Source organism: Mixophyes fleayi, chromosome 2 (assembly GCF_038048845.1).
Source record: "Mixophyes fleayi isolate aMixFle1 chromosome 2, aMixFle1.hap1, whole genome shotgun sequence".
Lineage (NCBI taxonomy): Eukaryota > Metazoa > Chordata > Amphibia > Anura > Limnodynastidae > Mixophyes > Mixophyes fleayi.
The window spans coordinates 43,550,855-43,577,254 of NC_134403.1; the positions used below are offsets into that span (position 1 = coordinate 43,550,855).

Sequence of the window (26,400 nt, forward strand, 5' to 3'; positions counted from 1 at the left end):
ATACGGTAATTACGCCGCTAGGGCTATTTATAATATGGGAATTTCCCATGTCCTCAGGGCCGAGGACACGATGGAAACACTCACCAAAGCGGAGAGGCAAGGATTCCCCAAAAAGTAAACCGTTAACAAAAGATCAAAAAAAGAGAATAGTTATAGAAGAAAATATATCCTACAATGAGGTACCCATGACGCTGGGATGCAGGCTCAAATGTTTTAATGAAAATATGAACCATTATCTCATGTTTTGATTTTGCTAGATATACACACATATGCAGTGTTAAGGACAAGCACTGACAACAACTGTCTTTACGTTTTGTAAGAAAGTAAATCTATTTATTGTACTACTCCACTGGTAATATTATGTAATATGTTTAATAAACTGCTTCTCCCCAACCAGGTTCCAATTATATCAACAATTATGTAATAAAATTAAATAATGTAAATTTGTTTTAAACTAGGATTTCTTATAACTACTTATTTACAATGTTATTCACCAACTTATTACTATTACTAACCAGGTTATATTTTAATATTAATAGAATATTCCTTTATTTGAATACTAACATGCCGGACTTATTTTTTTGTTACAACTATATTGTTACTAAGAAATATTTAAAAGTGGCAACATTTACCTACATTTATACGACTGAATTGATACTAAAACTCTATTAATTACGCCTATACTTATTCAAGTAACTATAACATAAATTTGCATGTTCTGATTTTGCACAATATTCCCTTGTTTAAATAAAGTACACTTGATGAGGATGAGATGGATATAACCGTTGCAGTAGTGAATTTATCCAACATATAAGTTCATACAACGGGCTGATTCATTAAAGAAAGTTAAGTTAAAAATTGAGTAAGTAGTCTCCTGGACAAAACCATGTTACAATGCAAGGGGTATAAATGAATTTATTATTTTGCACATAAGTTAAATACTGTCTGTTTTTTCATGTAGCACACAAATACTTGATAGCTTATCTGTTCACTGAAATGTAAAGTAATATTTGTGTTCTACATGAAAAAACAGACAGCATTTAACTTGTGTGCAAAATAGAAAACTAATTTGCACCCCTTGCATTGTAACATGCTTTTGTCCAGGAGAAAACTTACTCAATTTTTTACTTAACTTTCCTTAATGAATCAGGTCCAACAGGTTTTCCATATGTGGGATGATACTGTCTTTCAGATGAGAAATTAGTGTTCCATGGTAGTGCAAATGAAAAACTGATGTTATTCCAGAGTTAATTTCAAGTATTACTTCTCTGAATTGGAACCACTGTTATGTAAATATATTTATAGGTAGGATAACTTAACTTATTTCCTCTGTCTTTTCCTCAGGGCAAGTATCTTTAACTATTTTATTCTCTTCGTTGTCAGTTAATCACATTAAGCATGTTTATATGTATCACAGTTAAGCACTAAATTAATTCTAAACCGTTCCTTCACCCAGCTCTTAAAAATCATAATAATTGTGATCAGATATTATCTGGTATACAGCAATATGTCACTGAAGTAATCCTCCAATTTATCTCTGAGTAATAAATCTTTCCCATGTAAACTCTTAAACATATGTACACTTGATAACTACTCTCACTTGCAGTAGTGAGAGTCTGATGTCTGTATGCTTAGCTGTCACCACTGATGTATTTAGTTAATAAATATATCTGCTCAGTGTTTTCACTGTCTCCGACACACAGTGTTTAAGACAAGTGCTGGTGCCTAAATTGTTTATCATATAGCCGAATGTCCATCTGATTTAATATTTTTCTCTCGACTATGACACACTGCCTCTTGCATTCAGTCCTGTCTTTTATCTCCTGCACTTATTACATCTGCTTGTCAGCCATCCGCTGTCTCTGTCCCCTCTCCCTACTCTAACAGTCACCCTACTTACCACCAGTCACCCTACTCACCAGCGCTTATTGTCACAGCATCCTCAAGCAGCACCCGGGTTGCCAGTTATTAAAGTCTTGATTGTCATTGCGCATGCGCCGTCATTGCTGATGCGTTATGGTCATCACATAGTGGATTATCACAGGTATACAAAGTGTACAACGTTTTTAGGGTCTCTTCCTTCAGGTGTCTGTAAATACATCCAGTGATAATTGAGCACAGAGTACAGAGTGTGAATATGTGATCACAGTAACTGACTGTGCTACCATCTGTACAAATAACATAAACTGCTTATGAAACCAAGGTAATTAAATTCAATAAATCAGAGTCAAGGTCTAATGTTAGTGTGGTGTACGTATTTATTTAGTAGCTACTGATAACCCCAACTTCTTGCTTCGTTGTTGTGTAAGATTTCTACTAAATGTGAAATAATGGGCCTGATTCATTAGGGAAAGTTAAGCAAACAATTGAGTAAGTTTTCTCACTCAAGTTTTCTGGACAAAACCATGTTGCAATGCAAGGGGTGCAAAGTAGTTTATTATTGTGCACATAAGGAAAATACTGTGTTTTTTCATGTAGCACACACATACTTGATAGCTTATTTTTACATTGAAATTTAAAGTTGACCTAGGACATGCCCTATCCCAAATATAAATCTGCCATCACATTTTAAATTTATGTCCCCCTCCAATGCAACTTGGTTTTACCTTACTTACTTACTTTTGCTTAACTTTCCTTAATGAATCACACCCAATATCACTGTTTTATTTCCCTTTACTTTAATGTATAATTTATTAGAAATTATTTTTAAGACCTCTCTCTTGTCTTCAAATGTAAAAGGTGCTGCTTGGAGAAGCCCTAAATGTTGCAGAATTGCCCCCAGACGTTGCTGGCTTTGTGGAGACCATCTGGGTGGATGCTCTTGGACATCTGGATGCTATACTTTCATGCCCTGTGAAAAACATCAGCCTAAATGATGTAAGATGTAGACAATGGTAACATGGAGTGGTGCTGACTAAATGACAATGTGTGGAAATATGTGTGTGTGTGTGTTTATAGGTATATATATATATATAATATATATTTATTTATTACACATAACGTTTACATCCTTGTTTGGTCTAGCAGGAGAGGGTAAATGGGCTGCATGTAAGTTCTGTATAATAACTGACCTGAGCACCCAGTTGTCAATGGAAGTGAAAAATAAAGTTGCTTGAAAATTGCTGCCTGCTCTCTCCATGTGATTACATGTTGACGGTTATCTCAGAAGCTTCAAATATGGGGCCTGCAGCGCTCATGTGGTTTGTAATGCCATGTGCCTGTTTTTGCCTTTGTACAAGTTCATGCATGGCTCAGCCTTTCTGGATGGCATTAACTACAAGGGGTGCAGGACTTTTCTCCTTATTAGAGGAGGTGGGTGGATTGGGGTGTTCCTTGCTGAATGTGGGCTCACCCTATTTCCATATGCAAAAACTAGATTTCATGTTCTGGGACAAGATATCATCATCAGCAGCTATTGATATAGCGCCAATAATTCTGCAGGGTTGTAAAGAGAACTCGCTCACATCAGTCCCTGCCCCATTGCAGCTTACAGTCTAAATTCCCTAATATACACACAGAGAGAGAGAGAGACAGACTAGGGTCAATTTGATAGCAGCCAATTAACCTACTACTATGTTTTGAAGATATTTAAATGAGATTCAAGGGGTGGGCCTTGTGCATTTAGAGGATGGCCGCAGAGCCTCTTTTCATCACAAATCAGCCTAAATTTTTACACACTTTTAGGGGGAGATTCAATTGCCAGCGATGTGGTGCGCGGACATCACACTGTGCACATTGCTGGCAATTACGGTAGGAATCTCCGCTCATTTTCATGCAAAGAAAACTGAGCAGAGATTTCTGTCAGATCTCTGCAGAGAAGTGTCTCGCGGACGTTCTGGAGAAACCTTGTGTCTAATTGAATCTCCCCTAAAGAGATGGTGGTGATCTGGTGTCTAAATTTGCACGTTGAATCGAACTAATTAGATGCACTTTATAAGGCAAGTCCTTTTTTATGCACACACTTACGAGGGCAATGAAAACATTTAAATGTATCTTAATCCTCCTTACTTTTTTTTAAGACATAAATGAGGTCTGGTTGAGCAATATTTTAGGGGAAAAAACCCATGTCAGCAGTTACTATATTATTTTTTTTATCTTATTTTGTAGACCAGTGTGGGTGATTATTGTTGTAGACCAGTGTGGGTGATTATTGTTGTAGACCAGTGTGGGTGATTATTGTTGTAGACCAGTGTGGGTGATTATTTTTGTGGCTGTATTAGAAGGCTTTCGAAATATAGTATTCAATTGTTCATAGGTGGCCATTTTGCAGTTTGACTAAGATATTACGGTAGCACTTGTCATGATGGTGGTCCAGCCTGTGTACCAACTCTTTATTCACCATAGAAAATGCATAGACTGTAAGACTTGCATTTTAGAGACAGAATAAGAGAAGCTGCACTGTACAGATAGTCAGCATTGAATGAAGTTCAATGTACAGGGCAAACCTTTAAAACTTGGGTCAGCCCTTGGAAAGTGTCCCAAACACTTGGAAGCCATGGATTATCTGTCCCAGTATAATAAAGCTGTGTGTGTGGATATCAATGCTATAGATGCTATTGTGGAACAATTGCATTTTGATGAGAGATTTGCCGAATCCTCTGTTTCCTCTCAAGGTCAGTAAGGCTGAAGGAATCCTGCACCAAGTGCGAAATGCATTGACCAAAGGAGATAGAGAAGAAGACATTCATCAAATGATGCTGGAGTTTTATAGATTCATTCCCCACAAGGAAAAGATGCTGAGTAACATTGACAAAAAGTTTTTGACAGTAAAACAGGACTTGTGCCAGGTAAAATGTATAATATTTATTTCAATCTTGTATTAATTGTGCATTCATTTAAAGCTATTTCAAGTCATCTTTCCTTTCTCATCATTCCCTTCTTCTAGCTTATTAGAGACATGGTTAGTGTTTGTGAGACCAGCTTACCTAAAAGTACACTAAGCACCACTGCAAAATACCAGGCACTCAGATGCAGAATAGAACACGTTGACCCAAACAGTGAGGAGTTTCATCGGGTGAAACGGGACCACAGGTAAGTGACTAGCAGAGCAGTAATTTGTCCATGTCATGACTGCTCCTGTTACATTACAATCTCCTGACCCTGATTATACAAGTTTTAGTATCTGTGACGGAAGATCTATGTTCACTAAACAATATTTCTGAGCTATCTTGTTAGCATCAAATATAAAATTTGTTTATGTCACTCTGAACAACTGAATGGAGTATTTCTAATTTAAATTATTAAGGTATTGGTTGAACCTTTGACAATGACCTATTGAACCTTTGACAATGACCTAGTGTTGGAGGTAATGCAAATAAGCTTCTAGAATAATATAAGTTGTTGTGTTATCTTTATCTAGAATGTGAATCTCACCCTCCAAGATTTAAACACTACCTTTCTCTCTCTAATTATCTTCCTCTGCCTAGAAGTTAAGCTGGATACACACTTATGCAATATTACTTCAAATGCGATTTCTGTAACAATTTGACAAAGAACTGAAAGTCCCAACGAGCATGCCGATTCATGCGTACACACTTACTTACTTATACTGTCAGATCTGAGATCTGCATCTCGAATACCATCTGCTGAAAAGATCGTGATTCTGTACACACACTATAGATATCTGCCGTCCCTGCAGCAATATGCAAACCTAATTTAAATAATGCGCTACACCTCACCTCACACAGACACACTCACACACAAACATCCAGGAAGAGGAAATATCATTATCCCCATTCACTGCTTTGTTTTGCTTGGTGTATAGTTTACGCTCGGTTAACACCCTGCAGAAGTGTAGACAAGGTAGGTTTTATTGTTCTATAATGAGCTTGGCATATTAAAGAAAATCTTGTGCTCTTTCGGTTGTCACCGTGGCGACAACGCTGCAAACAATAAACAGGAGAGAATGGAGAATAAAAATCGCAGTTGTTGGACCAAGGACAGGAGGGGTCCTGGGCTGCATTTCCAGGAGCTGATGTTGCCTGTGTGGAGGGAGCGTAAAATTAAGGGATGGAGCAGACTTGTAAAACTCTTGGCCATGCCTCGGGCGGAACTCTGTCACCCTGTGTACTGGGTAAGTTCCCCTCCGTTGACCCAATAAAGCCCCTCCATTGACTCAATAAAGCCCCTCCATAATTAAACGCTCGGGTCTCTGCCCTATTTTCTGCATCTAAACATTTTAGATTGTTAGTTATTGCCGCACTTATCCAGTAACACTAGGCGTCTTCATTTTCCATAGCCTGTTGTCTGAGTCGAGTATACGACGAGTCATGGCCTTGATGTTTTGCGCCTCCCGTGGCCTTTTCTTTCACCTCCTGCCAGGTTGTTCACCTTGTTGGTAGGTGGCTTCATAACTTAGCTGTGTGGAAGTAGGCGTCTCCACCGTATCCTTCACCACATTAGAAAACCCCTCCTCGATGAAGGCAGAAGGCTGTGTAATAAAAATATAAATTAAAATAGTTTGATAACAATAGATGCATGTATTGATTTAACAGTGCAACAATCTTTCTTTGTCAATTCCCATCAAAGGTTGAGGAATGGCAAGTTGTTGCTGAAGAATTTGAAGAAATGTGAAATTTCACAAACTGTGGTGGTGCCATAGATGTCAGAATTATGCCACTCTCTAAAACCGGTTCCTATTTCTACATTTACAAAGGGTTCTTCAGTATTATCCCGATAGCCATAGTGGAAGCAAAATATGAATTAATCTTCATGGACATTTAAAAAATATGGGAAAGTGTCTGATAGTGGGGCATTGGAAAAGACACCCTTCCAAACAACACACTTAATATGCCAACATGCACCAAAACTAAATTAGGCCTACATTTTGTATTTGTGGTTGATGAAGCGTTCGCACTCCAAGTTAATATTTTGAAAACGTACCCTGAAAAAGAACTCACACCAGAAAGGAGGATATTCATTTATAGATTATCAAGAGCAAGAAGAGGTAGTGGAGAATGATTTTGGGTTATTAAGTAACAGATTAAAGAGTCTTCATACTGCCTCTAATCTCTGCCTTGACAAAATAGACAAGGTGGTTATGGAATCTTGTGTCCTACACAACTAACAACTATCTTTAGCATAAAAGTTCCAGTGTGTGCAGCACAGATTCTACTTTGGAGCATGCTACAAATAATGTTGAGGATGTGGTAGGGTTGACACCACTGGAGCCTTCTCAAATAAGAAAGGCCAAGGTAAACAGGGAGGAGTATTTGTAATATTTTAATGGTGACGGTGCAGTTGTATGTACAAATGTATGTTCATTGACATTCTATGTTATAATGAAGTACTTATTTTGACAAATATGTTAATAAATTTTTTAAGCATTCATGAATGTGTGTTTACTTACTATCCCACTTAACGGTATGTCTTCTGTTTCTTGAGGGACAGATGAGGAAGTTGACTTCCGAAATTACAAATTTCCAGTAGATGGTCTGAAACACCCTGATGAGCCGTGAACCTCAGGAGATCGAAGTACCATAACTTTAGCACAAACACTTCATCAGCCACTGTCCTAGATCTTTTAGAAACCTCCATCTTATTTAGTTCTATTCAGGAAGACGGTACGCATGATTTGGCTATGCCTTCTGACCCAATCTTCAGATAGTGAGGAAGACTGAGTCTCACAATGTCTTCATAAGCCTACATCCTCTTCTGCTGGTTTGAATAGTCTTTGGACTTTCTTTCCCACAAGCGCCGTCCCCGCTGTTCTTCCACTTTGCGGGGACGGACGCCTGTGGAGCCTCGGTTGCGGCACCCAGTTGCCTAGCAACAGGTGTGCCGCTCCCCCAGCTGTTCCTCCGTCGGGCGCATGCGCCCTGGTCCGTCCCGTTGCCTAGCAACGGGACACTATAATCGGCACGCAGCATGCCTGATCCTGCCTCCTCCAGCTTCCTTCAATCCCTGCTCCTATTTAAACCTGGCTATGGCGCCATTAGGGTGCCAGAGTAACAGGTTTCTGTCTCCAGCATTCCTTGCGGCTATTATTGAATACTGACCCGGTGCTCCTGACCATTCTCCTGGATAGTGTATTTCCGTTGTGACCCTGCTTGCTGACCATTCTCTTGTCTCCTGACCCATATTGTTCCTGCAACCTTGGTCTGTTTTGACTACCCGTTTGGATCCTCCTTTTGTACCTTGTTTTCCCGATTGGCTTCTGACCCGGACCGTCTGACCTTCCTTAACGCTACACCAGCAACTGGCTAGTAGGACCGCGACCTGCGTGCCCTGTGCAGCGAAGTCCAAACCTCCTTGCGGGGGTCCCTGGTGAACACCAGGGGTACGTTAGACGCCGCACCTGCTAGTTCAGTAGCGCTAATACCGGTTAGTGGCTCTCTACACTCAGTCTACAACTAGGCCTGACACAGGGATGGGGTCTGTAGGCCTCAATGAAATCCTTCATGTGCTTGCTCTACATTCTTATCAGATGCCATGATAAAATGTCTGAAAATAGATAAAACATGTATTGTAATATTTTCATCCACACAAAAGTCATATATAATAAAGTCTTATCCCCTGCTGCCAATCTCCGCCGCTCATCTGCTCCCCCTCTCCTCTGCTGTCAATCTCCGACACTCATCTGCTGCCAATCACCACCGCTCATCTGCTCCCCCTCTCCTCTGCTGCCAATCTTCACCGCTCATCTGCTCGCCCTCTCCTCTGCTGTCAATCTTCACCGCTCATCTGCTCCCTCTCTCCTCTGCTGCCAATCTTCACCGCTCATCTGCTCCCCCTCTCCTCTGCTGTCAATCTCCGCAGCTCATCTGCTGCCAATCACCACCGCTCATCTGCTCCCCCTCTCCTCTGCTGACAATCTTTGCCGCTCATCTTCTCCCCATCTCCTCTCAATCTCCCCCACTCATCTGCTCCCCCTCTCCCATGCTGTCAATCTCCGCCGCTCATCTGCTGCCAATCACCACCGCTCATCTGCTCCCCCTCTCCTCTGCTGTCAATCTCCCCCACTCATCTGCTCCCCCTCTCCTCTGCTGCCAATCTCTACCGCTCATCTGCTACCCCTCTCCTCTCCTCTCAATCTCCGCCGTTCATCTGCTCCGCCTCTCCTCTGCTGTCATAATCTAGCATGCTGAACACACAGCGTGACTTTTACGACAATATACATTTATAACTCAGGTGTATAGAGCAGACTTATTTACAGTTCTGCTTCTGTGGATGGTAGTGATAGTGAACCTATGTCTGGATAACACTGCTCCTATTTCCCGCAGTGATCACTGCTATGATCACTACATGAACATCAGAGCACTTCTGAATTTCCCACCCCCAGCTTTATCTGACATGCGCAACGTTATTAAATTCTGTGAAATCCCCTATCTTTAAAATGAGGCATATTTTACCAAATAAAAAAAAACTATAAGCTTCTCAAAGTTGTCACCCATAAAAGGCCCTCCTCCGCCTTATTAGCTTTCTAACAAAACAAACCCCAAGTCTTAAAACCTCCTGTACACTGAGTTACAGTCTCCCAGAAAAACGTTGACTTTTGCAAAATAGGAAGTGTAAAAAACAGCGAGATTTTGAACTTTAGATTATTCCTAATTTGTCATTTTTTTTATTCCTTTTTTCTTTAAATCTGGCATGCGACACCTGTGGACAGTTCTTCATTTGCATGCCAAATTTCAGCTTAATAGTTTTAATACCTTTCACAATGTAGCCACACAAACACCATGCCCCCCCCTCTCACAGATTTAACATGGCGGAATGTCGTTTATTAGATGCAACCTCAATATAAGGGCATGGAAATATATATATATATATATATATATATATATATATATATATATATATATATATATAATATAATATAATAAGTGTGTTGACCCCCGTGTTTTGGTTTTGTTATTGGTTTTGCCCATATGTCCTGAAAGGTTTTGGATTTGGATTTAATAAAAAATTGTGAAAAATAGGTATATGTGACTTTGAGCTGTTTTTGCTCCTATTTTACTATTTATAGCATTAGTAGTCGTTTACAGTCTTTTATAAAAGACTATGACTCATTTATACATTTCAATGAGCCCTCCACCACCCACCTCTGTGCAGGAGCCAGTTAAAGATTGTGAGGAGGGATATTTAAACCTGCATGCTGACCAGGGTCTCATACAGACGTTTCCCTGAGGAAGCCCCATATCAGAAGGTGAAAGACGTTGGAAATCATCTATTTTACACCTCACAATGACAGGATAAGCTCCACTCTATGCACCTATCACTGAGTGGTTGCAGCCAAACTTCATTATACACCAACCTGGCAGAAGCCAGCAACGCACAGCTGGCCCAGTAAGAAACTTCTCTGCTCATGCACAGCACCCGAGTTACTTCAAGACATTTAAGAGATGATGAGAGACCAAGTGCACAATGTTAAATAGTGCAAGCTGGCATTGTCCTTGGGCCCACCCACCTGGGTGTGATACATACATGTGTTGGACAGTTACATAATTGATATAATATGGTGGGCACCATAATAGACATGGTTGGGAAGTTGACAATAATGACATCAACAGTATTATTTGAACAACAATTGAAATGTAGAGAGTATTTATTAGTTGGGCAATTAAAATGTAGACAGTATTATCCCTAACCCTAAACCAACCCCTGCCCCTTTCCCCTGTTGCTATCCCTTAATAATACTGTCGACATTTGAATTGTCCACCTAATTATACTGTCCACATTGTTGGTTGGCGACCTAATAATACTGTTGACACCTGATTTGTTGACTAATGTTGTTGACTGAATATTGACCAAATGCATGTCTAGCTGTCTAATGCATAGCATTTTACTGTTACACAAGATGATAGACCAAGGCTAAAATGTAAAATAGTACAAGATGGAATTGTCCTTGGACCACCCATATGTTAAACAGGACATGTACATAGTTTAACAAACCAAGCACATGAGCAACAGGGGCTGCCACTTTTGTGGCTGAAGTGCTTGATTTGTTTGGGCCCCCCGCAAAAGAAAACTTTTTGGATGTTGGTTGATAAACTGGAAAGAATAGATTAAGGATTTTAATAAATTACTAATAGGCATTTGACTAACAGTGGTCATCTTCCTCTATGTTAACAATGTCATCACCCTCATCATAATCCTCATCACTAATGTCATGATCATCATCAGCACACAATGTGAATTCATCCCCACTGGAATCTACAGAATCTGTTTGTAATTGTCAGCAAAAATGGTATTCCTATTACAATTTATACTTACTTTTGATAAACACCAGTGTTTCTAAATTTTGAGGAAGTAGTCTCTGACGACAATCACTCGCAATAGTACACGCTGTAGGATTTGCGCATAAGTACACAATAGCTAGCTTGTACAAGGAGTTCCAAATTTTCTGTTTTCCCTCCCAGAATTCAAAGAGAGTGTTTCAGATGCTAAGTTCTAATAATCCTCCACTATTCTACTAAGACGACATGTATCCAATTAAGACTCAGTAGAGGAGTCAATATATTTGTGAATTCCTTTTAATCCTGAACAGATGTCATAACATCATACTTGCCAACTTTTAAATAGTGAAGTCCGGGAGATCCCGGACAGGGGGCATGGCTGGAGGGGGCGGGTGCGGTCAATTGTAATTTTGGCCAAAATGCCGTGATTCACCCGGAATCGCTTCATTTTGGCTAGCAAATTGCAGGATGGGTGAGACTTGCCGGCTCTCCTGGGAGTCTGGGAGACCTACCCGGATTTCGGGAGTTTCCTGGACATTCCAAGATAGTTGGCAAGCATGCATAACATTTCACGTTGGTGTGCTGCTGTGTTGTTGACTCATCATCAGTGTGACTCTTAGAAAACGGAAGTTTCTTCTGTTAACAAACAAATGTTATATTTTATTGGGGGGTTGTGCTGCTCAGAGTCAAAGACAAGAACACCCTGTTTAATTTTTTGGGTTGTGCAGCTGCACTGATGCTCACACGCAAACATGCTTTTTGCTTCCAATTTCATATAGATGTCACTGAACAACCCGTAACAACTTCATAAGTATTGGAAAATGTTAAAATATTGTAGAATATAGAGGTCTAGTGAGGGGTTTGAACCTCACACACAAACACCATTTTTTTCCACTTAATATGGATGTCACTGAAATACCCTTAACTACTTAGCAGGTATTGAAAAATAGAAAAAAATGTTGAATATAGAGGTTTTTTGAGGGGCTCTGCTGCTTAACCTCACACACAAACACCCTCTTTTTACCCACTTAATCAAGATGTCACTGCTCCACACAAGATTACTTTCACTAGAAAAGCTTTAAATTCTAAAATAAATAAATCTAATTTTTTTTTGGTTTCTGCTGCTGAGAGTCATACAGCAAAAGCACACTGTTCCCCTACACTAAGTAAATACTAGTTATGTCCATCTCTATATATTACTATATATGCATTAATAACAACCAGTAGTCACTACTCCTTCTATATTCTCTGACAGACTGAAAACCAATTGATCAGCAAATTATTCTAACTGCCTAATCCCTACAGAACTACATTAAAATAATCACAGCTATTCTATTGTTTTCTATGTCGTTCTTTCACCCTGTCTAATATTGTAGTCCATGTTGGGCATTTCTCAGAATCCAAATCACTCATCTCTAAAATACATATATAATAATTATAATATTTTATACCAGTAGCACAGGAAGAATAACAATACAATACTAGAAAATTACACATAGGACACTAGTAAATGAGACGTTATTGAGACTGTATTTGTGTGTACATGAGTTTACAATTCATGTTGTATACACTTGGATACAGGAACAAATAGATGACAAATAGAGCTTGTAAAGAACATTTATTCTTATTGATTCGCTATGAAATCGGCACTGCATTTCCTTGTACTTACGTTGTACATTTAGAAATCACAGCACGTAGGATACAACATTATAGATTTAGGCATCGCTGTTGAAGGAACAGAAGTGTTGGACAAACAGCTGTGAGTGCATACATACTTCCACACTTGCCCAATATCTTTACACCATTGATCGTGATTTTTCTTACGTTTATCAAACCAAATCAAAAGATGCAATGTGTGTTTGTACCATAAAACATGATTGTGGGAGCATGCACATTCTTTCAGGATTGGACCAAATGGTCGTTTATAGTGGGATCTGTACGATAATTGCTTTGGTGTGTAACCAGCTTAACAGATCCCTGCATGACAGGGTGAGAGGAACAGATATTAGTGGTGACAGGTGAAACTGTTAAAAAACATTTTGATGAGGCTAACTGATCCTTACGATATTATTTAAATTATGTTCCGATCTCTTGTTGAGGATTAAGTATGACTGGCCCCAATGCTGGGGATTTGTCAAAATTTATTACCTCGTCTTCATTTTGGAATTTTCCTGGTCAACGTCTGATTGTGTCTGTTGATTTGTTGCTCCTTAAACGTTATATACAATGTTGTGAACTATTTGGCTTTATATGTGGAGAGTTTCAGAATAATTGTGTTTCCTTTGAAACATAACAGGGGAGTAGACATAGCTACCTCTTTTTGATCAGCTTTAACAGTTTTATTCAATGTATGTCTTTATATCCATGCTTGTGCTCAACACAAGACAATGTCTTAGAAGGCTAGGCATAGGCTAGAGCAGGGGTGGCCAACCTGTTAGAGACAAAGAGTCAAAAAATATCTAAAGTTACCTCAAAGACCCATGCCCCTCAGAGCTCTCCACATGCCTCTCATACCTCTTCACATGCCCTATACATGTCCATCAGACCTCCCCACATGCCACTTACATGCCATTAGACCTCCCATATGCCATCACACCTCCCCAGATGCCCCTTACATGCCTTTCAGACCTCTTTACATGCCCTTTAGATGCCCATCAGACCTCCCCACATGTCACTTACATGTCATTAGACCTCCCATATGCCATCACACCTTCCCAGATGCCCCTTACATGCCCATCAGACCCCTCCAAATTCGTCTCACACCTTCACCACGTTTCTTTACAGCTGGATCCCTCAGACTCTGTAGTGCAGAAGAAGGAGGGGTAGTGCACTGCATTCTATCCTCCACCCCAGGTATGCAGCATGACCTCCCTGCGTTGTGCAGAAAATGGAAATTGGCTGTTCCCAGTCTTATTTTCAGCTCCTGATGGAGACCTCTACCCGTGCTGGTGCATAGAGCACCAGCAGCTGGGAGCCACATTTACAAGTACAATTGACCTCATAGGGCAACTTAGCGGCTTTCAAGCATTGACAGGAATATATTTTTCAGGGGCCTCACAAGTGACTTTTGGTTCCACAAGAGAGCTCCACATTTACAGAGAAGCATTACATCACATTTTACATTCAGAGCACCATTAGAAAGTGTTCACGTTGCACAAAAATTAGGATATCCTATGGCAGGGTTGGTTAAACTATTGAGAAGATATCACCATCCAGTTATTAACTTTCAGCCTAACTGTGTAAATCCATCATGCCCACATTTCACATTAAAACATTAGGAGAAGGATAAAAGAGTAAAAGTACTGTTAAAGGCCAGTTGGCTGATGTACATTACGCAATAATCACGTCATGACCGATGACATGTTTTTTTTTTTCATACAGCAATGATGAGTTTAAAATGTTGCGCGTGTTCCGGATCGGGAGATTAAGTGAATCCACTAATTTTAAGAGTGATCTTGGCAACGTCCGGTCATTGCTCCATGCCTCTTCACCATGCAACTTTGTTGGGATCCTCTCACGGTAAGACTGTACATTTGTATTTTGTTTTATGTTCTGCATGGCAGAGTGAGGGGGGGGGTTGAATGTTGAATGTTTTAACAGTTATGTGTTTCATGAGTCAATACTAAAAGTTTGTCAAAGGTTTATGGCTCTAGTGTGGGTAAGATCCTTATTTTCTTCATGAAGATTCTGCTGGAACTGGTGGTAATAGTTGTGTGTTTGTCTTTCATGCGGTACTTGTGGTTGTTTGATAGACATAATGGTGAAAAACCCAGAAGCTTTATTACTGGGGTCACACGTTTCATATGTATTATCTTGTGTTTTCTCTACAGTGGATTAATGTTACCAAAAATTATTGTAGAAGAATTTGGTTGGGAGAGGACTGATATTGGAAATCTTGGAAGCGGCATTTATTTCAGCGACTCAATAAGGTTTAAAAAAAAACCAACAAATATCATTATAAGTTTGCATTATGTTGTGAATTCTATTGGAGTAAAGTTATTTTTTCAAAGTTTGGATGGCTAAGTATTAGGCACAGGAAAGATTGCCACACAGAGACCACACAGTACTAAGCTAAGGTCAGAGAGTGCAAGGACAAGTTCTTCACCTGATTTGCGCGCTGATCTGGTGTGTGTCCTGTCAGATGGTCAAGATGATTTGACTCATGGCCCCAAATTATTGGGTTAGATGTCCAGTCTTAAGGGCAGACGGGACCACTATGCAGACGAGGAGGCGTGGTAGAGTCTAACACAGTGGTTCCCAAACTGTGCGCCTAGGCTCCCTGGGGTGCCTTGGAGATCTCACAGGGGTGCCTAGGGCCAGTGGTAAGCAAGGTGGGGGACTACTTGGTAATTATTTTGTCTTAGGGGTACCTTGAAAAAATTTTGGAGACCCTAAGGGTGCCTTGAACTGAATGAGTTTGGAATCCACTGGTCTAACACATTTACTGCATGCAATAGCAACAAGTCTGCATGCTCATCTAACATTTGGTATTACAGATAGTTTGTTTAAAGTCAGCATTACATACATCACAGGATACAGTTACCATTTATGAAAACACAGGTTATTATTTGATAATGCACATGTTGCGCACTAGTCTAAAAGAGTTTTTCCATCTTTTACCTTTAAAGACATTGCCGCTTTAAATTTGCCCTGCAAAGTTCCCGAATATCGACGACTTGCAAAAACCAAAGTTTAATACATTTACCCCCAGATTTCTTTTTATCTTCTACATTTTTTTTCTTTAAATTTATCATTAAATGGCCCAATATTATTAGTTTTATTTTTCTTGCTGTTTATGTATTTATTTTTGTTTACTTTTTATTTTAAACAGACACAAGGTGTGAGTACAAGCAGTGTGAAATGAGTAAGAAGAAGCTACACATGGGCCACATTTTGTAGAAATCAATTAACATATAAACCAGCAATAAGAAAATAGAAAGGAATACAAGGCAGGGGTTGGGGGAGAGGAGATGGGGGTTTGTCACAGGGAAGGAAGTATTGGCATAGTGGGTGTTGACTGGGAAAGAATTGGAGCAATCTCTTCCTAATTGCTCCAACTAGGAGGAGAATAAAAGATAAAGGGGACAGGGAGAATACGATGAGATGGAAGGAGTGCTTATTGCTATGTTTTTTGCAATCTATTTTGTAAGTTCAGTCTTTGCTAACCTGCTTTCTTTTGTTCATATATTGCTATATTCCTTGTTTTCATGCAGCACAAGTGTAAAATACGCAGATCCCAGTACATTGAATGGAGGACGGCTCTTGGTGGTGTGTGATGTGGCTCTTGGTAACACCAAACCTTTCTATAAGAGGGATTACACAATCACTGAACCACCCAGTGGCTTCCACAGTATACATGGTGTCCGAAGTGAGGGCTCCAATAATTCTGACTTTAAGGTAAGTAACATTAGTGTAAGTGATCACTGCTGTTACTATTTGCACTTATTTCCATGTAGCAGACCGTCCATAGAAATAGCAGCTTCTCAAAAATCAAAATTAAAATATATATTTATTTATGAAACGAATATCAAGATTTTCATACTAGAAATATGATTAATTTGCACTCCAAGTAAAATGCCTAATAATTATTATTATTATTATTATTATTATTATTATTATCATTATCATTGTTGTTGACTTGTGAGGCTCATTGGACAGTGGGAACATAAAATATATATAAAATAACCTGAATGACTCAAGGCAGGTGCTACCAATAGGCGACCGTCTAGGGCACCAAGGTTTAGGGGGCACCTGAATGAGTGACATCATGTCACTTATCCAGTGTTTTTATTTTCCCCGTGTCTCACCACAGTAGAAGCCGGCCTCTGGCAAAAAGGAGCAGTAGCCAGGAGCTTCCTATCTATGAAGTTGTTGGCTGCTGCCCCTTCATGTCTGTGATGGGCTTGGGAGTGTTTGATGGCGAGCTATGATGTCACAGCACAGCGCTACATCCCAGTCTGACGCAGATTTCCACTAAAGTGCATGGGTTTGTGGAGCACAATGGCGGCATTTGTAGAGGAGCAGAAGTTTGCACCAGTCAATAGGAGTTGGACAGAGAGAGGGTATTCATTGCTAAGTACAGAATTGGCACAGTGGTAAAACTAGTTTTGCAGAGCAGGAAAAGTACGATTTCATTTGTCAGAGCAAGATTATTAAAATGAGAGGGCAATGTCCACAACACTCATATATAAGAAATTAAAAATGAAACAAATTACCAACCAATGCTTGGTGTACTTCAAGTATATACCTGGGCTGCAAGGGGCTGCAACTCACATCCACACCACATAATACATATAATTACAAATGGGTTGAGTGTGCTCACTTACCACAAAAAACATAAGACTAGTGAATATGTTTATGATAAGTAACAATAATAAAGTGATATATCAATGAACAATAACAAGGAAAGGGAAAAATGTAATTAAGCTCACACAATGTAAGGGTGGTTATTCTTTTTCTTTTGTTTTCCCCGTTTAGAAATAACTCATTTATTGGGACTTTTGAGATGTTCAGTGTATCTGGGATCTTAGAGAGGTTCTCATGTAGCCACAAAGATTCAGGAGAGTTGCAGCAACATTAGTTGTCCTAAGAGGGCATAATTCCTCTTTTACAGAGAATACAATAGAAGACGTCCTGAATCCACCTGTCCCGCATTACATCCAAATCGTCCCTTCTTTTGGTTTAGTTGTATAACTCTCATTGTACTCCTCAACTGGCCTCCTAAAGTGCCTGCATGGCTCTGAAATGTTTAATGCCCCCTCCTCTGTGTTTTATTTCAACTTGCTTGTGAAAATCTGCTGAACTGCAACAATTTGATATGTTTGTGTATTTTCAGGATGATGAATATGTGGTGTATGATGTAAATCAAGTAAAAATGAGATACATTGTTCAGTTTTGCACTCACAATGATGATCTAGATTCACTGATGGATCCTGTATTCTCTCATCTTGGGCAAACCCCGGAGGACAATGTGAGCACTTCTGAGACATTAGAAGGTAAGAACTGACAATCATTGTTATTCAGTAATTATAATGGTTCAGCAGAGTTAGGCTTGTAAGATTATTGGCACAATCTTAACATTCAGCGTGTGGGTGCATGGGTAGGGGCAGCCTGGTGGCTTAGTGGTTAGCACTTTTGCCTCACAGCACTGGGGTCGATGAGTTTGATTCCTGACCATGACCTTATCTGTGTGGCGTTTGAATGTCCCCCCCATGTTTGCGTGGGTTTCCTCTGTGTGCTTTGGTTTCCTCCCTCAATCCAAAAACATACTAGTAGGCTAATTGGCTGCCATCAAATTTACCCTAGTCTGTGTGTGTGTTAGGGAATTAAGACTGTAAGCTTCAATGGGGCAGGGACTGATGTAAGTGCGTTCTCTGTACAGTGCTGCGGAATTAGTGGCGCTATATAAATAAATGATGATGGGTATATGCAGTACTTGCATATATAACTTTTACTTGGGTATATTACTACTTATATTATATTATTACTTGGGTATATAAGTGCTTGCAATACTGTTTTTGTGTTCAACTATGTGATCTTTTCTCCAGAGTGTTTGAAATTGGGGGTCTATTTATGAAGCCCTAATGCATGTGGAAACTGCTTTTTTCACATTGTTTAGGCATTTTTAAGTAAAATGTTAACTTAAGAAAAGCCTAATGCAGGACATATTGGAGCTATCTACTGCATTAGACAAAGTACCGCATTAAACTGCTGTTCCCATAATACTCCATGGGATCTGCGGTCTGGGCAATTTATCAAGCTCCAAAAAGCTTAGCTCTTCGGAGCTTGTCCCTGATGGCTAACGCCATTTGAAGATGGTGTTAGCTGTTCAATGCTATGAGGAGAGCATCACAGACGAGGGATCTGCGGATCCCTCTATAGCAGCATTGTACCTCCCCCTGCACTGTTTACTGCAAATGGCAACGGCTCATCGCAGTAAAGACTCTGGTTCAGAACCCAGGGTGTTCCTTAGAAAACACTCATCGCCAGGATAGCCTCCTATCGCGATGACCACTGATACTTAATGGGGCAAAAACCTGATAATTATTCAATAGGCCCCTTTGGTATTTTCTAGATAAGAATTTGAAGAAACATGCCTCACTGGAAACATGCCTCACTAGATATTTACATGAGGCTATAATTTTTGGACATTTCCATATTTTGTCTCATTGTTCCCGTGAGGCTGCTTCTATAGTCCATCACCTACCCTGCACTGCTTAGCGCAAACTAGTCCAGAACAGATCTGTTGACAGGTGGATGTTGTGTCTTAGTACAGGCCTGTGTCTTGCTATAAAAATGCAGTGGTGGGAGATCTGACATAAAGGGCTGCTATGTAAATATCATTACTCAGAAGTTCATTCTGTATTAGAAGCACAACATCTAATATCTACCAAAACATATTTTATAGAAAACAATGTTTTCCCCTCCTCTGCATTTTCCTCCTCTAGTGCACAAGCTGACACTTGTGTAGTAGTTTCCTTCTGTGATCGTAGAGGAGGATCTCACTCAGTGGTGGAACTACCATTGGTGTGGCCCGGTGCAGTACACCGGGGCCCATGGAGATAATGGGGCCCGCTGCATTGCAGAGGGTCAGGGGCCCCGGTTCCCTTCTCCCCGCCTCCCTGCACCTGGGCCCACAGCTCTCTAGTTCCGTCTCTGGTCTCACTGATCATGTCTTTGTGCAGAACGTTCACCATATCCTTACCTGGTGCAGCTGTGCTCCTCACAGTGACTGAAATACATCGCAGACAATGCCCGTGCCCCCATCTGGATTGTGATTAGTCTCCTCCCACTTCCGTTTCTTTAAGATACAGCCCATAGGCAAATTTTATATCCTGTGTTTATAACTGCACTATAGTGACATACCCAGTTTTAGCACAGCGTGTTATAGTTCTGTGCATGTAACCTGTAATCACTGTGAACCAGGCATGGCAGACATAGCTGGGGATACTGATTTTCCTAGAATGGACACGCTCTGGTGACTCTCAAAGCCTCCAAAATTCCAGCCAGTAAACAACTGTTATTCTTAAATTGACTACATAATTTAAGCTTATATTTTTTACAGATATTTCATTGGAGGATCTCCCAGAGCCCACACAAGGAAAAGGTGGTCTACAGGGTATTGATGGACAGCAGATTCCTTTAGAGAGTATTCACGTCAAAGCTCGATTAATGGATCTCGCAGCTCAGGTACATGTGGCGTTCATAGACTTCAGATTCTAGAAGACAACAGTGATTTAACTGACACTCCTACTAATCTCTTCCTACAATAGGTGGTCATTTTCCAGACCTATAAGAATAATTCCAACGTCCCCATTGAAGCAAAATATGTTTTCCCTCTGGACAGCACAGCAGCCGTATGTGGGTTTGAAGCATTTATCAATGGGAAACACATTGTAGGAGAGGTACAGTAAATGCTTTTGCTGTAGTAAAACTTACTTGTTAAAGCAATGGCTTTGTCCTTTATAATACCTGATGAGCAACATCCTTTCCACAGGTTAAAGAAAAGCAGCAGGCACATCGTGAATACAGAACTGCTATCGAAAAAGGTCACGGAGCTTATCTCATGGATCAAGACGCACCCGTAGGTTCTATTTTCAAAGAATTACATTTAGTACACTTTCATTATACTGGTTACAGTTATATATGGCACATAAGCAGGGAAATTAAAAATAAAAATGATTTTGTAAGATGTAGGCCACCCTACCGCCCGTATCACTTACCGTACATATATATATATATATATATATATATATATATACATAGGGGAAGAGACTGCATCATACATAGCTAAAGCTGAAAAGTGAATCTAGCTAAAGGTACAATCTCATGAAAGAGAACACATGGAGTTGTTCTTCATTTCTTTAAGCTAATAATGCCATTTGGCTACCTTGGAAACCACAGTCACATGATATGTGTTGTACTGAGCAGAGAGGTTTTGGAATGCCTCTTCTCAACATGCTCGTTCATGACCACAATACCCTCTTCCCTTTCTCTGCCATCACATGACCACTAAGAAGTTCGCTCACTGGCTCTTACTAAGATACCTAATGAACAACCTCAAGAGATGAAAGTCAAATACAGTTAATCTTAAAGATTCTGTCTTACAGTGGTCTTTATTAACTCTTTTAGGGCTATATACATGTAATCAGTTAAGATATACTGAGACCACAATTTGCAAACTGGACTGATCATTTTCAATATAATAAACATGTCGTCATTCTGAATGTCGACCTTTTAAATGTGTCCACATTCTGATTGTTGACTGTTTGGTGTCAACATTCTGAATAGCGACATTTTCTTTGTCGCCATTTCGTACCCAACCTGCGTAAATAGGTCTAATTGAGCAGATTGACAATTGGCCATATTTTCCATGTTTTTCACTTGTATTCTTTAATTTTGGAGTTTCTTAAAAGGACAGATTTGCAACCGATATTATTTTTTTAAATCTTTTTTACAAGCTTTACAGGGTGCCAAATTATTATGGTTTTTTGACTAACAAATCTTTAAGTTCTTTGTTTTTTAATTGAGTCACAGAATCTTTTCCAACAGTACGATGGTTTTATACATTTTTTTTTGGTCTTGGAAAGGGTATCCTCAATGCTCTCATTATTTTAAATTTCATCTTCAGACAGACTGTACTACCCCTCCATATACAGTAAATATCCATCGTGTTTTGTAAACCTAGTGAAAATGTTTCCATTTTATTGGGTAAAGTTACACAAAGCATCCCCTTCTAATGGTACTTGTAGAAGAATTCCAGGTTCAGGTTAACGCCCAGCAAGGGAATGATGACTTGCTTGGTGATGTTGTAGTCTGTAAAAATATCTGACCCTTCAAGTTGACTCAACAGCGAAACATAAATGGAGCTAAAGATATTTTGCCTCTGTGCTCCTGCCTTTCAGTCTCTGCCAGTAATTCACATTTTGATTGTCATTAATATATACACAGTTGATCAGTGCAAGAGAGACAAACCTTATATATAGCTGCCACACCGCTCCTGCCAGCTTGCCATTGCACTACTGCCAGTAATAGAATTTTTGATTGTTTTGTCATTAATATGTACACAGTTGACCAGTGCAAGAGCAAGATAGACATAATAATTGATAATTATTTATATAGTGCCATTCTCCCGGCTCAAGGGCTCAAGGTGTTTCACATTGTTGCACAGGCAACCATCTTGGGCACAGTCAGCTGCTATTCACATCAGTCTTAGACTGTAAGCTACAATAAGGCAATGTTCTATACCACATGCTCTGTGTTTAATGAAGCTCAGTATACAGATTGTGCATCCTATACTTTACAGGGTGTATGGTTGATTGGTAGGTACATAAACATTGTGATGAGAGCTGACAGACTGCGCATTCTATTGTGTCCCCTCTCTCCTTGGGGCTTACTCAACTGTTCCACAACCCTAATTCCCCTTGGAACACTGCAGAGACATGTTCCCAGTTGTCAGGCTCATCTAGAGTTCTGCTATTCTGTTGCCACTTTAGCCATTCACTCATAATTTCCCATCTTGATTATTTTAAAGCAAACTACAATCAGTTCTGACTTTGGCTGTGACTAGTTTCTCTCCTGCCCTCAACAATGCTCCACCTGCTTATATATTATCTCTTTTTGTAATTGTCCACGATCCCATTGTGAAATCTGACTACATATTGAGCTTAGATAGCTTATGGTTCCAACATATGGGTGACCCCTGAAAGCATGTTTAATATAAGGAAAGATACCTATTTGATTCTGATATTGTTTATATTTTACATTAGTGTATATTCATGTCATAAAGTACTTGTACTGCTAAATAACATATTCAGAGCTCTCATCTATAAGAAGGCCTGAAAGGGAATGTTCACCACCATTTGTTTGAGGTAGTGACTCTTTATCTCAACAGTGGATTAGTAATGCATTGCTTTACCTTAATACTAACAAATACTTGTGTTTGAATGTGTCATACACAGAAAGGCTGATGGACAGTCACAGTGCTGATTGTAGGTTATATTCCTTTCTGAATTTTTATTTTTTTAGGATGTCTTCACAGTGAGCGTTGGAAATTTGCCACCCAAATCAACTGTAGTGATTAAAATCAGTTACGTTACTGAGCTGACTTTTCAGTTTTCCTGGGTTAGTTTCTCCATTCCTGGAACTGTGGCTTCTTGGCAACAAGAGAACGCATTAAAGGAAAATACACAGGTAATCATTATACTGTGCACTTCACTATATGAGCAATGCTGGTTAAGAACACAGAGGCGAGCACAGGATGTGCACTACAGGTATTATCTGTACTTCCCAGCCCTTCTAGGTGCAAATCTACTTTCCAGTCTTGGGAGACTGCTCTGCAAACCAGAAGTGCTCCTTGTCTTGTGGTTGGGCAGAAAACGCGAAGAGGCGCACTGTGCAAAAGTAAAAACGTCACACTGTAGTCGAACCTCCTACTTATTTAGAACCAACCCTTTTTATTAAATAAAACTTTTCAGTTTTTCACCTAAATTCCTGCTTGATTTACCCTTGCTTATGTCATTATGTATGATCATGATGAATTCCTTTATAAGTACTGGTCGCCTCCAGCTCTGAGCTGCTGTGACATTCAAGTGTTTCATGAGGGGAAATGGATGTGTGAACTTACACGAAGGAGGGAACCAACTGAAAACGTGCAAACTCCTAACATTGTTATCTCGTTTTAATAATATTGCTCAGCAAAACTCTGTTCCTCCCATCGTCTGGCGCAAACACCGCCAACGTGGCCACAAACCCATGTGCTTTTGCAGAAAACAAGGCACATAACACCATCATAAAGCTTTTGGCACTGCATGTCAGTAATGTTGCACACATGAGTGGGAATATGTTTATAATTAAAATTTTTCAGGTTCACTTTAACTAGATTTTGTCTTCCATAGGATGTGGTAACAAAAGTGGGCATTGAAAGTGGCATGGCACCGAAAGGGTAAGTGTGTGAGCTCATTGTGAAGTTATTTTGGACCAAAATTGTGATATAATGTTCAAAACCGGGGGTGGGGGGGATTGCGCTCTACTCCCAATGTTGCAAGAGCTGCACTAACCAAGGGTATCCCTCTCTAAAAAATTACAATGTGCAATAAAAGTTAGGCGCTCAATGAATAATGGTATTACCATAACGGTGATATACTAGGATCTTATAATCATCAATAGTAAAAATTATATGTGAATGAAAAACATCTAACAATCCGTGCATACAGATATGAGTGTTATACTAATGGCCTGATAATGTAAACTAAAATTAACATAATATAATTTAGTAATACAGGACAACACAGATGGCTAGAGATCTGGAGAGGATAGATACATTTGTGTATCATCTGTATAGAGATGATACTGAAATTCAAAGGATCTTATTGATTTTTCAAGAGAAGTGGTATAGATCGAGAACAACAGAGGACCTAGTATTGAGCCTTGTGATACTGCAACTTATAAGGAAAGTGGAGCAAGGTGGATCCAGAGAAATTAACTCTGAAAGAGCGATTAGAAAGGTAGGGTGAGAACCAGGATAGAATAATGTGTTGAAGATCTAGGGATTGTAGAAGTTGTTTAAGAAGAGAGTGGTCAACAGTGTCAAATGCAGCAGAGAGATGCAGGAGAATTAGAAGAGAGTAATGGCCTTTAGGCTTAGCAGTGATCAAATAATTGACAACCTTAGTCAATGTAGTCTCTGCGGTGTGTTGCGAATGAAAGCCTGACTGAAGAGGATCGAATAGGTTGTCTGCAGAAAGAAATCATGTGAGGCGAGTGTAGGCAATTCTCTCTAGAAGCTTGGAGGGGCACGGGAGATGAGAGATGGGACAGTAATTTGAGAAGGAGTTTGAGTCAGAATCATGTTTTTTTTGAAATAGGAAAGTTAAGAGAGATTACAGATTTTAGTTAGAGATGGAATGAGCACAGGAGACATGGATCTTCTGATTTGTGAAGGAATAGGATCAAGAGGACAGGAGGTAGAGTATGAAGATAAGAAGACAGTAGGTCCTTCATCTGCATTTGTGGGATCAAATGAAAAGAGGGTGCTGGGAAGGAATTGAGCTGATTGTTTGTCGAGGAAGATGTTACCATTTCTCATCTGATCTTTTCAATTGTGTCCTTGAAGTAGGAAGCAAAAAAAGAGAGTAAAAAAAAGAGGAAGCAGAAAAAGAGAGTTGAAAGAGAGTAAATGTATTAAAGATGCATTTGGGGTTAGAAGCATGAGCAGAGATGAGAGATTGGAAGTATGTTTGTTTAGCAGCCATGGTAACTTCGGCAGGGCACCCTTGCTGCATCACAGCAGGATCAACAAGGTGGGCTCTCACTCCAGTGATTGAGGGCCCTGAGCACTTTAGTTCACTGGCTACAGGTGACTCCACGTGTTCACACACAAACGACTTTCTCCACTGAGTCGCTTCTACACTGCACAGTGACACCAAGTAGATGGGTACTTGCTTTGTGATGAGCAATAGAGAGGAGTTTCCCTGTTTGTACACTCTTTTTGGAGCATTTTATATACATAAAGGCTTTCTACCTAGTCCTTTTAACCAGTTCATTCACTTATACATCAGAAGGATAAGCCTCAGTGGAGAAAAAGGGGGACGTGTATTCTTTACTCATTAGGATCCAGGAAGTGTGTGGCTCTGAGACACCAGGGCAGATCATATGTGCGACGTCTAACTACCTTTAGCCCATCCATGACAGTGTGCAGTCTCCCTTTCTCATTACCAAAGAACTTGGTACAGTCCTAAAAATGGTGGTCTGTATTGGGATTGTGGCACTCTCTGCTTACTAGCAGTGCTGGTCTCCCTCCTGTCACTACTTATAGTGATCTATAGTACCGGAGCAGTCTGTCCTCTGGCAATGCAGCAGCCGGGGACCTGTGAGGAAATGTGTTTCCAACACAGCCTCAGTAAGTAGCTGCTGCAACTGCATCTAATCTTAGGTAAAGAAAGATAAAATAAATTAAAATAAACACACAACTCCTTGGGCACTCAAATTACAATGAGGATGCAGGGGGTCGCAGAGGGGAGGAATCTGTCTGTAGGTTAAACAAATAATTAACTGTTTGAATGCCAACTCCTAGCTCCCCTCATACAAACCATGGCAACAGTGTCCCCCAGATGGATTCAGAGAAAAGGATTTATCATAAGTAAAAAAAATCCTCCTATTTATAAATATATAGCAGCTAACGTGTCAAAGATACAGGACAAATATTAAGGGATTTTCATCTGGGTGA

At 39.9% G+C, this 26,400-nt stretch overlaps 1 protein-coding gene across 6 annotated transcripts in view; it reads left to right on the top strand.

Annotated features, from left to right (window-relative positions):
• The window catches only part of LOC142140900 (protein mono-ADP-ribosyltransferase PARP4-like), a 200,752-nt gene that overhangs the window by 20,249 nt on the left and 154,103 nt on the right, over positions 1-26,400 (top strand). For all 6 annotated transcript variants that reach the window (XM_075198877.1, XM_075198878.1, XM_075198881.1 and 3 more), the window contains exons 8-19: positions 2,740-2,877; positions 4,614-4,787; positions 4,886-5,031; positions 14,556-14,693; positions 15,005-15,103; positions 16,388-16,571; positions 18,010-18,169; positions 20,239-20,363; positions 20,447-20,578; positions 20,671-20,757; positions 23,202-23,366; positions 24,071-24,117. In XM_075198877.1, the coding sequence (XP_075054978.1) occupies positions 2,740-2,877; positions 4,614-4,787; positions 4,886-5,031; positions 14,556-14,693; positions 15,005-15,103; positions 16,388-16,571; positions 18,010-18,169; positions 20,239-20,363; positions 20,447-20,578; positions 20,671-20,757; positions 23,202-23,366; positions 24,071-24,117 (1,595 nt within the window). The remainder of the gene's footprint in view (positions 1-2,739; positions 2,878-4,613; positions 4,788-4,885; positions 5,032-14,555; positions 14,694-15,004; positions 15,104-16,387; positions 16,572-18,009; positions 18,170-20,238; positions 20,364-20,446; positions 20,579-20,670; positions 20,758-23,201; positions 23,367-24,070; positions 24,118-26,400) is intronic.